The 15537-nt window shown below is 38.3% G+C and overlaps 1 protein-coding gene across 2 annotated transcripts in view; it reads right to left on the bottom strand.

Annotated features, from left to right (window-relative positions):
• Positions 1 to 15537, bottom strand: part of LOC130081683 (kelch domain-containing protein 8B-like) — a 159685-nt gene that overhangs the window by 5078 nt on the left and 139070 nt on the right. For both annotated transcript variants that reach the window (XM_056246395.1, XM_056246394.1), the window contains exon 5: positions 7569 to 7670. In XM_056246395.1, the coding sequence (XP_056102370.1) occupies positions 7569 to 7670 (102 nt within the window). The remainder of the gene's footprint in view (positions 1 to 7568; positions 7671 to 15537) is intronic.

Here is a 15537-nt window from a genome sequence, read left to right as displayed (position 1 = left end):
CGACATGCATGGGATCAGAGAGATTTGCTCTCTATGTTGCCGCTGGCAGATATATAAATCTGCACGAATTCATTTGATTCGTTTATTAAATGTGTTGTTTAGTAATGTGTGTGTTTGTGTTGGGAAACACTGGGGCCGAAGCCTTTAATAACTGGGTGAGGGGAACCAAGTGCGTGCGGTGTGGTAACACTGCTATGTACTTTTCCTCACGACAGCCCCAGGCTGGGGGACACACACACACAACGTCCACTAACATACGGGCTGGGCAGCCACGCGAGGGGATTAACCGACCGTAGGTGGGAGACCCTGTTAGTTAACGTTACTCCCAATGGTCGAACAACAGGCAGGCCGCTTGCGTTCGGGACCGCCTTCCTAGGAAGGCATACATTGAAAACCTCAACACGTAATCGTAACAAATCAAGGCTGGTGAGACCGTGTTAACAGTCTAGCGGGACGCTCCGGCCGTTCAGACTAGGCGGTGGTCCCAGCGTTTACCCGTCGTACATATTCCTATCCTGGTCGGTGGCGCTCTGTGGAGCTGGCCACACAATGTTGAAACGAACGGCCGCTCGCTCACAAACTTCCAGGAGGATGGACGGAGGCAAAGCCGCGTGAACGCTAGCCTAGGGAACGCTAAAAGGACCGCGTCATCCCCGTCGCCGGAACCGACCGGTTCGTCAACGAGAGTGAGGTTTTCCCGCGAAGATGTCCTCTTCAGGGAATGCGGATTGGGCTGATGTCAGCTCAAATATTTTAGAGAGGTGGCGCTCCGGGAGTCCCCCGGTAGCGCGTCATCATCACCGTGTCTCTCCTCCGAGTCAGAAAGGCCGAGCACGGCGCGCTGTGTCGTGCAACTAAAAGCCGGCTTAGTAAAAGCTACATGGGCAGCAATTACAATGACCGCAATTCCCCGGGTTCTCCAAAGCTTGAGCGTGTTAAGCCCAAGCAGACCGCGCAGAACGAGAGGGTCCTTATAGCGGCGATGAGAGCACCACACGCGGCCGGGCAGGCTCGTCGTGCTAGGCTGTTCCCCGGGGGAAGCGGCTGTTTAGACGGTCACATAGCCATGGGCGGGCCAGCGGTGAAGAACTCGGAAAAAACCGTGGCGGGCAGCCATGTAAAGGAGGAGCAGGTGAAGGACAGCGAGAGCTCGGGCGGCTCCGGATGCAAAAAACACAGCGGATAGGCTGAAGAAACGACTGTCACTCACGTCTGGCGGAGGCTGATCTGGCGAATGCGATATGTCCTCCTGAAGACTCGAAAGTGAGCAGCGTAACGTTAATCCAACCAAACTGTGTCAATGCAGAGATCGCGAGAAGCGAAAGTCAACTGAGGAATAGCAGCGCGCCCAGCTGTGATATGCCCGTAGGTAAGGGGGTGTGGCCTCACCTGGCATTGGCTGCGCGCTTCTGTCTGTTAGCCAGACTTGGTGCAATTGGATGCTTCTGCAGAGGTCAGGTACGGATGCCCTTCCCATAGGTGGATCTCGAAACGAGATGATGAAAGAGAACGGCATTTGAGTGTGTTGAATGTTGTTAGTTAGGTTGTGTGTTGGCTGTATGAGACTAGCAGTGAGCTAGATCAACATTAGAATAACATACAGATCATATTCTAACATTTCATCATGTTGAACTAAATAACATTGATTAGTTTTATGTACATTTGCTCACCTGTCTAATAAAGTAACTTGTTACATGCAACACTCTGTCAAGTCAAAGTTAGTCGCGGACGTGGAGCTCTCGGCATCTCGAAAGATGTTGATCTTCGTTTTAGTCCTCTTTTTGTCTCAAAGTCTGCTTGCCATTGTCCATAATGTTTGAACAAAACAACAACAGCGTGAGCGTCCTGCTAGGCATAACCCAGTTGTCAACGTCTGTCGCCATGGTTACTATGGCAGTACGAGGTCAAACCTGGCGGAAACCGGGGGGTAACGCGGATATGATGCCATTGACTGACGACTCCTCACCCCTGCTCACACGCCCCGTTTCCTTGGTTAAAATCGCACTTTTCTCACTATTTACAAATAGTTTGAAACATTTGGGATATTGTAAGTAATCAACTAAACAAAATATATAACATTGGCCTAGTGGTTTTTGGATATTTTACTGCAAAAATCCTACATATTGCACCTTTAACAATGGCTTACTATGTAATAAACCATAAAATATATTAAATGTTGCCTTTTCATTTAAAAAGGGGATTAAACCATTTACCCTGGATGTGAGGCAATCTATTTGCTAGTGCAGAGGATTTCAGTGTTTGGGGGTCCATTCAAATTTTGAGGTTTTATTTTTTACAAAATGTATTTTTATGCCTATTAATAACTAGTGTTGAATAAGTTAAATAAATATTTATATTATTATATGATTACTATTAATAAATATTACTTTTTAAATAAGCATATCTGCAGATTGTTTGGATATTTTACTATTTCATTCTGCTTTCACAAATGATCAGAAATCATAAGATTAATCTTATACATAAGATGAATTTTATTATCTACTATAACATTTTTATATTACTCTATAGTAAATAGAAAAAAAGATAATGTCAACATTTAAAATAATATTTCCAGATAATATTTTTTTAAATAAATATTCTATATTATATATATTTGAAAAAATGTTTTTCTATATTATACACAGTGTCCTCCACTAATATGGGATTGGGCACTCTTGGTAAATATGAGTAAAGGCGGCTGTGAAAATAAATCTGCATTGTTTATCCTTTTGATCTTTCATTAAAAAAAAAAAAAAATCACAAAATTCTAACCTTTCATTGAAGTACAACAAAAGAAAGTGGGGGAAAATTTTCATTATGAAATAAATGTTTTTCTGTAATGCATATTGGCTACAATTATTGGGACCTCTAGAAATTCTTAGTATATGTATTTGTATTAAATGTTTTTTTTGGGGGGGGGGGGGGGGGGGGGGGGGGGGGGCCTTTAGTCAAATGTCAATGATAAAAGCCAATTATTTAATTTCATTATAATATATTAAATTTATTATACAAACAAAAATTCACTTTTAGCAGATATACACATAAAAATGTAGCCTTTCTCTTTTGAGAAAATGCACAAAAATTATTGATGACTCATCCTGCACTATACAGGTTTTTGTCCAATCAGATGATCTCTAGAATGAGAATGCTCCTCCCCCAATACCACCTTAAATCAACTAGCAAGTAGCAAAGCATAATCCATGGCTGTTCTGCAAACTATTGGCTATTTAAAATAAGGGAGGGACACTTATTTACACAATATTATGAACACAATATTTCCCTCACACACTTCCTGATTTAAGAAATATACAGGACAGAAAACTGTCACATGTCAAAGCCTAAAGTGAGAGTTTCCACATTTAGTATTGAATTTTTCAGTGTGAACAGCCTATATGAGCTGCAATAACAGAATTTAATGCACATTAGACAGATTCTCCAGCCATTCAATCAACACAACACCCTCTCCACATTAGCATACAGCATCCACAGCACTCTCCCTCACAGCACACACACATTGCGGATGTTTCTTGCAGATGAAGCACTTGCCACCTGGTAGGTTTTGGGACTAAAACAGGTTTGAACAGGTGGTGCCATGCAGATTTCTTCAAATTATGTAACTCCTACAGATTCTGTGGCTTATGCTTCAGGAAACTTTTCCTCTGATGTTGCAAAATAAATAAATAAATAAATAAAAACAAAGTTTCCTTGGTAAATCCTGGCACTCACATTGCAGTCGCAGTGAACAGCGAGCATGTTCTCATTTTTCCCCAGGGTCAGTTAGACTAGGCTGGGTGTTTTCACTCTTTTGCCTTCGATGCGGAGACCTAAATCATCATGAGGTACATGACACTAAGTTTCCATGGTTACTCAAATTGAAGTGCAGAAGATATGGACGGGCTGGTGCGGTGACTATTGTAATCATAATTTCCTGGTAGAACAAACACTTGGATGAATCCGCTCGCGGTAATCAAAAATGTCACGTTGACTTGTGCTCTGGCACTCGCGTCGAAAGCTCCTGCATGTTGCTACGCATCCTAAGGCGCTCTTATGTTCACACAAATACATATTTGTTAAGGCAGATTTTTAGAAGCTGTTTTTGCAAAGGTTGGATTTATCTTTGCTGAATGATTTCACTTCCGAGACAATTCTCACCACCATCTATGGCAGTGGTTCTGCCATAAAAAAATCAGGTTGTGAACGTATCCCTATGACTTTAGGTACAGTATCTTTTGGTTCGGTGATGGGATCAGGACTAATTTTTTTTCCCAAATTACACTGCTACATTACTGCCGTTCTCGACAATGTATTATACGAGCAAGGAAGCAATTTTCCCTAATTATCCACACATTATTGCAAATGTGACAGATTTTATACAACAGTTCAACAAACAAAAGGGTAATGGATAAAGGTTGCAGTCGATAATGTTCCTTACAACTTACCAAAGATCCAGTGATCCATGGATATTGACATGCAGCAGTTTCCTGACATTTATATGTGCATGATTTTGATGCCAGGGAAATACATAAAGCAAATTTGCTTGTGAACGATTCATATATATACAATATAGGTAGGTCTAAATCCGGGTGATCACTTACATCAATGTTATATATATCTTCATATCGTCCAGCCCTAAAACTTGTATAGTTTCTAGTAAATTTTTATTTTAAAAACATCCAATTATGCAGAACATAAGATGGTAAATATTTAATTGATGAGTTGTCAATACAATATATAGGGTATGATTTTACCCCAAAATTCAACATAATGACAAAAAATGATAACGTGAAAATGCAAATCCACGTTTCGCTGCTAGGAGTCCAGTTGTTTCTATAAATTGCAGTGATCCATTATTCTTTCAGTAGGTTTCGGCAGTCTGTATACCTCAAATATACCATAAATATACCTCAGATTTCTTGTCAAATCTATTTGTACAGTCAATCTCAAAGCTCTTTCCCATATTAGATGCGTTTTGTGCCACGTGCATATCCTTTACTGTTTGCTCTATTTTGGAATGAAATAATAGTTCCAATAAAAGCCACAGCAGAACTTGCGGCTTTGAACGAATCGGGAGAGTCAATGATTCAATTACCCATTCATAAGCCACTTGCTTCATTACTGAACGAAAGAATGACTCAATGGCTCACTCATTAGACTTACCGCTACCTACAGGAGGTTTTAGTTTAATATTTAAAAGTATCAATTTGTTTTTACCATCATTTTTAGATTTCTCTATTAAACAATTTTTATTTAAAACATTATTTATTTTATAAAGGTATTTATAAAGGTATAAAATGCACTGGAAAATCATTTTAACTGGGCAAATATTGTCCCTTAATGTAAAAGGTATGAATGCAGTCAAGTGGAAGAGTACGCAGAAGGATGTTGAATGCCTCAGGGGGTACGACTTTAAAAAATCTGGCAACCACTGAAGCACCCCATGCTTTCCACCTTTACAGAGATGAAAATCTTAAATATTACTGTTAAATATACTGTAGATCTAAATCATAAAACAAAATTTAAATGTTAAATCTACATTTTCAGCAGCAACTAACAGCAAATTAAGCTGAACCATCAGCAGGAATCAAAGAGATTAATAAATGTTAAAAATGAAATACATAACGCAAATCAGATTTCATAGACTTTGTTCAAACTGTACACAAATCTATTTTGGTTTCTAAATCCAAACTGACAATATGTAAACTAATAATGCACTGAAACTAATGTTTTCATTTAGTCGAAAACTGAAACCAAAACTAAAGTTTGGGTAATTAAATTTGGGTAATTTAACTCTTTTTGCTGTTCTGGTTTTAGTGTTCTCAGGGGATAAATTAAAACAATTGTAGTTAAATTCTTTGGCAACAAGCCGCCTCTTGAGATTTCAGCTGAACAAATTTTACATATTGCTACTCTATTTGGGTCAAACCTGAGTCATGCATGTAATGCATAAAACTGTCAATCATTCAATACATAGTGAATGGGACTAGAAGGAAAAGAGTGTGCAAAATGATTCATCCCGAATGGCAAAAGGGACAGAATCAGAATTTTATTATTTCTGATTCTGATTTTGACCATTTTTGGCAACATGTCACGTAATCATCCAAATATGACAAACAAAACAGCTATTGAGTAAATAAATCCTAATTATTCTAATTACCTTAATACATTCACCCTGGAAATATGTTCATTCAATCATTTTTTTACACTGATACTGATGTAATGCCTAAACTAATGATCATATATGGGTATAACAGAGTACATTTGAATGAGGCCATAGATGATTGAGGAGCAAATCATCTGAAGAGCAATTTCCCAAGCATCATCTCCAATATGGACCTAATGGCAGCCATTAATTCCGGAAAGACATGAGGAGCTACAGGGAATGAAGCATCTCTTGCAGTTATATCATTATATTTGTGTGTGTGTGTGTGTGTGTGTGTGTGTGTGCGCGCATAAGTCTGACTCTGTATAGGCTGAGTGTCCAACAACGGCAGTTTAAAAGAAGAACAGAAGAAAAAGAAGATGAAAAGACTAAACCGCCACAGAAAGAGACACAAAAATAGCTCAGAAACAGCACCAGATAAGAAAACGAACAGCAACAGCAGTGACTAAAAACAAGGGAGGAAAAGACACACCTGCAACATGACATGAAGACATGAAGGGGGGACGGGGTAGAAAGAGGTAACAACAACTAAAAGAGGATAAATCGAGCAGGTGAAAAAGGAAGTAGTGAAATGTGAATGTTCTCACATTCTAATACACACGCACACAATCCTCCATCGGCTCCTGTGATGCCTGAAATTCCGTCTATTTCTAGACATAGAAAAAGATTAAATAAAAATGTGGCACGTATAATCTGCAATGCTCTGCCCTAAATATCATTTTTTGGGAAGATGCAGAAATGTCTCGCCCACTCTTTGAGCTGACATTTATTGAAGAAATCTCTCTTTCTCCCTCTAGTAATGTAGCCACAGACAAACAGACTGGAAAGAAATAAGGCAGTATTTGAGACTGATATTCAGAGAATCTTCACTGGAGCGTAAAGAGCCAAATGAACAAATCATTTCATTGAAAGACATGCCAGTCTAGGGAACAGGCTGTCATTGAGCGATTTCACATTTTCATTGATTCACAATGAAGCCAAGTGTGATTCTTTGACTTTCCAATTAAAACTAAGTTCTGCTTATGAATGAAACAAACGGAAAAGGGAATGTTGATCGAACTACACGCTAAAAACAAATCAATGCAAATTACGCAGATTGCTTCCTAAGAGAAGGTCGCAGAGTTCGTAAAGTTGTTCAGATGTGGCCTGTAATTGTTGTCGATGTACTGTGAGGTAGATTCTTGTTGCTAGGTGACATTAGTGCACAGTACTTACTCATGGCTGCACATGAAGACCTGACATAATGAATCCATTTGCTTGATATGGCATTTTATTAAGAGGCCGTTTCTGCCGCAGGTTGTTCTGAAAAATGACAGTCCCTGCACTGCGTTTTGTTGATTTCTTTCCCGGTTTTCTAAGCTCAGTTGATCCTATTTGCATAATCTATTCAATATTGGCAGTTACTTACCGAGTCCGCCCGCAGCGATGACCCGTCCACCGAGACAGCCGGCTGCGAAGTCCGCCCGCTTCTCTCTCATGCGACAGCCCCGCGTGGCCTTCAACCACACACCTAGACACAGGTGAAAACAACCACCAGAGGTTAAAGGTCAGAGAGGAGGTCAAGATCACAGGGTTATTACTGTTCACTAAAACTAAAATCATGACAACATTTAATCAAATAAGTTTAAATAAAATAATATATATATATTTTTTTTCAGCTAGTTGCCCAATGCAACATGTCTCATTTTAGTTTAGGTTTAAGTTGAGGTACTGAAGTAAAACCTAAATAAACTAAAACTTTAGACAGTAATACATTTAAAAAAAAAATAAAACAGAAATAAAATACTATAGTACAAAAACTGTAATAGAATATCAATGATACTGGATCACTGCTGCTGCTTTAACTACACCGTGGGGGTCTAAAAGGCAACTTTCTCCATTGACAACCATCTAAAAGTAGTTATATATATTTAATTTGTCAAATATAAAAAATATTTAATAATTAACAATTAATTAAAATATATATATATTAACTCTTTCCCCACCAGCATTTTTTTTTTAAGTTGCCAGCCATCACAAGCATTTTTTGATCATTTTCACAAAATGATCATGGACCCCAAAATATTTTGTGTATGAATATCTGAATATGCAATATAAAAAGAAAGAACAGACCCTCAGCTTTTAAATCCATATCGGATTCAGAACGATCATCAAAACACAGATGAAAAAGATCGAGTCTATTAACACCCCCAAAGCTTCACAGTCCTGGGTCGACATTTCATTCAATAGCGTTAAGCAGTTTTGATTTATATGTGGTTTAACGTTGATGATCGCGTTATTTTACATAATGCATCTGCTGCTTACATATGCTTCTTCTTCACCTGTGTTTTGATCAGGCCATTCAATGCTCTTTCAGAAGATGTGGCATAGCGCCCCCTACTGTATAACAGTGAAAACACGGGGAAGGAGTCAAAGTAATATTTTTTTAATTAAAATATATTTATTTATTATATTACATTTAAATTATAATGGAAATTATAACCAAGTATTTTATAGTTTTCATTATTAAAACAAATATTTCATTCAATCAGCATTGTCAAGACATCATCATGGACCTTATTCACAGCAGCACCATCTTTGAGTTTTATCAGGAATGAAACCGAGGCTGTGAGGGATAGATATCCGTCTCTTCAGAGGGTTGTACTGTTATTTAATGCATTTTTGGATTGTTCTGCAGACAAAACACAGCAAAATATCTGCTGAGACAAACTGCCGACATTATGAGCTGTGGAAAATCACAAGTGATCTAGGAGCTTTATACAGCTTTTCATACCTGCCATGGCGCTGCTCTGAATAGGGTCTATTCCTGTGACTCCAGTCCAGAGCGATCAGTCACATGGCTTTCATGCCTTGGGTCATTTGCTCAAAAACCTCCATGGTTTCCAAGCACACTGTTGGCAGATCATGACTTTTCAGGGGGTGCTTTGCTAGCTGAACACCAGTTGTTGAGATCTCTCCAGGTATTATACCTCCTTCACAGATCAATATAACTCCAGGATATGTCCCTGATTTACAAAAATTTAGCCAGATGGGCCATGTTGCTCGTGGGCATTTGTCAGCATGTGGGCACCGGTCACAGTTGACCATTAAAACCATAATAATGACTGCAATAAAACAAAACAAGCGGGCACTGACAGTCAGAGTCAGACACACACAGTCGATCTGCCCTGAACTATACAGACGTCTTGAGGCACAGCTTTAGTGATGAACAAACAGCTGAGATGTCGTATCTCACTATTTTTGGCGTAACATGGCATGAACACGCAGTCTCCAAAAAAATCTCCCTGCATGACACCATCTGCCTGGAAGCAAATTTATGCCCTCACTTATCTCAGATGCTCCCATAAACATCGTTTTCACTCACTCTTTCTGAGGGCACTTAAAAACTCTGCGCTCCATTTCCTTTCTTTGCTGTAACCTTCAGCCACCTGACATCTCTTTCAACTATTGGGATCTCTAAGCTCTTCAGCATCTTTCAATTCATCCCACACGTTCTCCCTTCTGCCTGCCTCACATACAGAAATGCAGTCTGTTTGAAAAATACTCTATAGGCCACTGTGTCCTCACCTGCACACTCTGACCTGTCCTCATTGGACTAAATATCCCTCTTGCTCAAAGTATCAGGATGATGTGCTGAGACTGAGGATGAGAAGTCCTTGACTCTGAAATCTGAAATTAATATCTTCCAGCATTGTTTGACTTTAATAAGGGTCATAAGAAAAATATTTTTCCTTGATATTCTGAGGCCAACAGAGTTGTACTTTAAAAACATTTCAATTCATTTCAATCACAATTCAAAACATCACCAGTTTGTTCTGGTCTTCAGATTTGATTGGCTAATATGAGTGAATTTTAGTACTAATACACATAGTCCACCAGCACTGGGACTTTACATTGTTTGCATCACTCCGCAAATGTCTGTGTTTGTTCCAGAATAGAGTAGCCTATATTTAGCTCTATGTGCTCAATTACAATAGGCCTATAGATAATGGTTATAATATTTGTGGCTTTAAAGCAATATATTGTATAAAGTGGTATAAATAAACGTGACGTGACTGGATTGTGCCCAATTGCACTACTTTCTTTTCTGCTGTCATTTCTGTAGTTTATTTTGTTATTGAGAGGAAAGCGCAGCTCAAATTTCTCTGTCAGCAGCATGAGCTGTTACTAACAGTAGCTACTGTATACTGCTGCGAAGGTATTTCAAACTTCTTTTTACCTCTAAGCAATGAACGGAAAAGAACTTCACTGGGGGTATATCACAAAACGAATCTTTGCTAACTCAGTTTCTCCACACGGGTATAAGGTTTGCAACTTCATTTAAATAACATTTGAGCTCCAGTCCATAACCTTAGACCCATTACTTATTTCACAGGTTCTCGAACCATCATATGACAAAGGGCATTCAGGGTTAAGCGAGCGGCCCTCAGAAAGGCGCTATCCACTGGAGAAAATATTACCGCCCCCGCTCTGCTCACATGCCCTGTTCCAGAAGGACTGTGAGTCTGAGCATTAGTGCTGGGGGGTTTTGAGACTTATTTGCATGTTAAATAGTTACGCTAGTAGGTGGCAACAAGGGAATGTCTTTATGAGTGAGTCAGTGAATCATTTATTTGGGGAATCATTCTGAAACATGATTCATTCACAACAACAGACTCATTTAAACACACTGATTCATTCAGGAACTAAACAAGTGACTGCCTATGAGTAAGTCATTGAATCATTCAGTTAACTGTTTAGTTCAAACACACTAATTCATTCAGGAACAAAACTTCCATTGCTTGTCAAAAAGATGAATATATATTTACATACCACTCCCTTTTATGAGTCTTTTGTACAGCACATTTCAAAGATTATCCCGTCAGTGAGGCTCGCAAACATGACAGTCACGCGGCTCTTAGATGGTAGGTTTTTCTTTGACTGTTTGGGTCTTTTTTGCGCTTGGGATCTTCTAACATTACACTCTGACACACCATATTTCTTGGCACACTCATTTTACGCGTATTTGGCGCCACCTATTGTTGCGGGTGTATTATGGACATGTAAAAGTCTAGACCCTGAATTTAAGACGACCTCGTTTTTTCAGATGTATTTCTAAGAAAAATTTGGAACAATACAGTACTACTAAAACATTGCTTTCTGCCAGCTGTCAAAAACAAAACAAAATTCCAAGTCAGAAACAGCGAGAAAGACATTATTGTCTTGAATCATCTCCTCTGATAATGAAGCTCTGCATTTAAGCACCTTCTCTCTAACAAAACAGATGTGCGGAGGAACACTGACTGAGAAAGACAGCGAAAGATCAAAGATATAGGAATAAGCTTTTTCTGATCCTGTCTGTTTTTGCCATCACACACACACACACAAAGGCAAAGCATGGTAGTTAATGAAGTGTGGCGGCCCAGTGTGCCCGGTCAAACTGTTTTTTAGAAGAGAGAGAGAAAGCCATTCACCATCTCACTAGGTATTCATTGTAATCTCATTGTATGAGATTACAGCACATTGAAAGGAGAAGGAGAGAACAGTACAGAGAAGAAAAGATTTGGATGGAGGGAAGAAAGGAGAAACGGTTAAGCAGGAACAATTTCTACCTCCAGCTGTCCCTTTTGAAACCACGAGATAAACTGGTTGAAATTGCCAGTGACTCCACGCTGACAGGAGTCTGAGTGTTTGTCTCTTTCTCTCAATGTGCATGAGACGCAAATGGAGCTGAATGAGGGTCAGAGTTCACAGATAACTCTACATCACCTCTATATATCACGCAGACATGCTCAAATCTGATGGTTAATGTAGCCATGTGTACAGCGATGATGGCTTGTCTAAGATCTCATCTGTATCACATTTCATTCACAGATTTATCTGTATATATTTCTGAGTCAGTTAGATGACAGGTGAAGGGAACATAACGTATTCCAGGCCATAGCTGTTCACATACAAAAGGTCAAATCTTCAAATTTCCCTCCCAGCAAAGGTCTGAACAATCATAACATACAGTTCACTATTACAGGAGCAAGTATGTTGTATAGCTGTCACGGTTCATGAATTTACTGCCTCTCTTTCTGCCCGTATGTCAGTGTGTGTGTGTGTGTGTGTGAGGGTGATTGCCAATCATCTTAATTATCTGCGCAAGCTGCTGTCTATCAGCCGTGCCTATATATGTTCACTGGTTGGTGTGTTGTCAGATCGTTGTGAGTGTTCCTGGTGTCCTGTTTCCTGTTCACCTTGCCTATGTTGGATTCTGGTTCCTGTTGTTCTGTGTTCTGCCCTGGGATTACTGCTCATCTAGAGTTTATTGCTTCATGCTGGATTTCTCGTGGATTCTCTCTTCACTTCTGATATCAACGATCGGGTTGCCTGTCGACGTCCCTGCGTCACTCAGAGCGACCATTCCTGCATCAGACTGTTTGGACTTTGCCCTACATTTCATTTACCAATAAACTGTTGTTACTTGCATCCTCCATCATTTATCAGGACAATAGCTATGAAAGAATCAAAAATGAATTTCAGAAAATATTTTTTGTTTGTAAAAAGTTTAAAAATATATATATTTCTATAAAAATATATATAGGAACACAAAAGAAGATATTTTTGTCCATGTTTGTTTATACAGTGAAGATCAATAGGGTCCAAAAACATCAAAACTTATATTATAAGATATTTCAAAATATTTTCTTTTGTGCCCAAAAAAGGGCGAGTAAATAATGACATTTTTGTGTGAACCACTCCTGTGAAAAATAAGCACACTTAATTGAATGTGGAATTGTAGTGTACCAAAAATCTTAAAAATATATATTTTTGCAGATAAAATAATAAAAATGATATAAAAAGGATAATTAAGTGTATTTATTTAGAGTACACCATCATGACACAGTTTTAAAAATGTATCTTTGTAATAAAGGCAAAGTTTTACTTTAAAGCACGTTTCAAATAATTGTTTTAAAAATCTTTTTTTAGGTTTTGATCTTTTGGCTGACATAGTAAAGTTCAGTGTTATTTGATATTACATTTAAATAATATATTTTAAATGTACAAAATTGCAAATTCATCATTACAAATGTGTAATTACAAATATATTTAAATACACGACATATTAAATGTCATTAAAGTATATTTTAGTTTATCATAAATGCTTGTAAGTTCACTTGGCAGTACACTTGACTTTAACCATTACAAGATGCACATAAGTCCTACTTAACTGTGCCAAAAAAAACAATCTTAAATTCAACTAATTGCATTTAATATACATGTAAACTATAATACATTTTTTATTTCATTGTAAAAAACATGCAATAAAGTGTCCTGAAACATTACATCCAGTTCGCTCTTAACTTAAGTATATTCTTTTAAAGAACATTATTTACATAAGTAGACGTACTTCTTTTCAAAGTATGCTAAAGTATGCCTCTTTTTTCATCGTCTCTACAGTTCGCTGGAACCAAATTTGATCTGCAGTCCACTAATTGGAGAGCACTTCCCTAGATAAACTTATGATGAAAATCTGTTCTTATCTTACCATCATGGGCTCTTCATTTCGAGAGCTGAAAATAAGAAAGGAGGAGTCATACATCATAGCAAAGTCTAAAAAGCACTGGACATTCCCTTTGAACTGCTGCTTTAGATTACCTGTCTGCTCGCCTGCCTGCCTGTGTGTCTGTCTGTCTGTCGACCTGTCGCTTGCTATTGAACCAGACATGCACACAGCTGCGCTTCTCTCTGTAGCTAAAGAGCAGGAGGTGTTGCATGATTGACAGGTCTGCAGGCTCAGAACAACGACCCAGCTGGAGATGAGACCCAGAGTTTATTTAAAGCTCACAAATCAATCATTTCTTCTCTTTCTATTACACTCACATATGCACACACGAGCATAAACCCCTCGTTCTGATCTACACTCAGAGTGTTTTTTTAATCTACAGATGTCTCTCTATCCGTGTCTGTCTACATATTTTCTTCATTTATTTTAGTCATGACTTCAAGTCCCTTTCAAGTCAGTTCACTCGGCGGCCATTTTTGCAATACCTGGGCAGCTCTTTTTCGTGCATGCAAAACCAACTCGTATCTACTTGTCAAAATCGAATAAACTGCTTGCTAACTGCATTTATAAAACATTACAAACAAGCAATAATTTTTACACAAACTCTCTCATAAATGTTGTTTTTTAAGCATCAAATAGTGTTTAAACAGTGTTTATCAGTCTGGTCCGGGAAGTATTTTTTCCATTCATTTATCCCATAGGGATTTCAAAAAAGTCTTTGTTAAAGCATTACAAGACATGAACCAAGCCAATCACCTACGAGGTAAAATAAAACACTACAAACTTTGATTTGAAGCAAAAGCTTTTTTTGTGTGCAAATCTGAAAAAAAAAAGACAAAGGTACTCAAACCTTTAGCCCTTAGCACAGACCACCGCCCAATTTTAAATTTAACAACGGCATTCCTTGTGAAAAACTACATTACCCATAATGAATAAAAGTGCCAACTACAGTTATGCAGTGAAGACATATGTCTGTATATGTTCCAATAATAAAATTATATGTGCCTTAATTCAGACAGAACCAGATATAGGCTAGACCTAAACCAGAAGTGTCAACATTAATGTAATAATGTAAAGGCCATTTTTAGGCAAAACTTTTATTCCATTTAGTCTAAACTAAAGAATATATAAAAGAATATTTGGTTAAATTTGAAATTCATTTTAAAGGGTTAGTTCACCCAAAAATGAAAATTATGTCATTAATGACTCATGTCGTTCCAAGCCCGTAAGGCCTCCGTTCATCTTCGGAACACAGTTTAAGATATTTTAGATTTAGTCCGAGAGCTTTCTGTCCCTCCATTGAAAATGTATGTACGATATACTGTCCTTGTCCAGAAAGGAAATAAAGACATCATCAAAGTAGTCCATGTGACACCAGTGGGTTAGTTAGAATGTTTTGAAGCATCGAAAATACATTTTGGTCCAAAAATAACAAAAACTACGACTTTATTCAGCATTGTATTCTCTTTCGGTAAGACGCTGCTGACGTGTTATCTGGTGCGTCCGTGTATTCGGGTTCAAATAAATATGGCTGGGCCAAAAAATGCAAGTCTTCCTCTGTGTCAAAATCCTTAGACATGTTTGTGAAGATTGTTTTGTTTACAGCGTGCGTCTCCCTGAGACTGTAAACGAAGCTCGGGCGCACTGATAACACGTCAGCAGCGTCACTGAACGCGGCTCGACAACAGAACCGGAAGAGAATACAATGCTGAATAAAGTCGTAGTTTTTGTTATTTTTGGACCAAAATGTATTTTCGATGCTTCAAAACATTCTAACTAACCCACTGGTGTCACATAGACTACTTTGATGATGTCTGTATTTCCTTTCTGGACAAGGACAGTATAC

Source organism: Rhinichthys klamathensis, unplaced genomic scaffold, assembly GCF_029890125.1.
Source record: "Rhinichthys klamathensis goyatoka isolate OS25496 unplaced genomic scaffold, OSU_Roscu_1.1 h1tg000037l_1, whole genome shotgun sequence".
Taxonomy (NCBI): Eukaryota; Metazoa; Chordata; class Actinopteri; order Cypriniformes; family Leuciscidae; genus Rhinichthys; species Rhinichthys klamathensis.
This window is presented reverse-complemented; position numbering and strand designations above follow the sequence as displayed.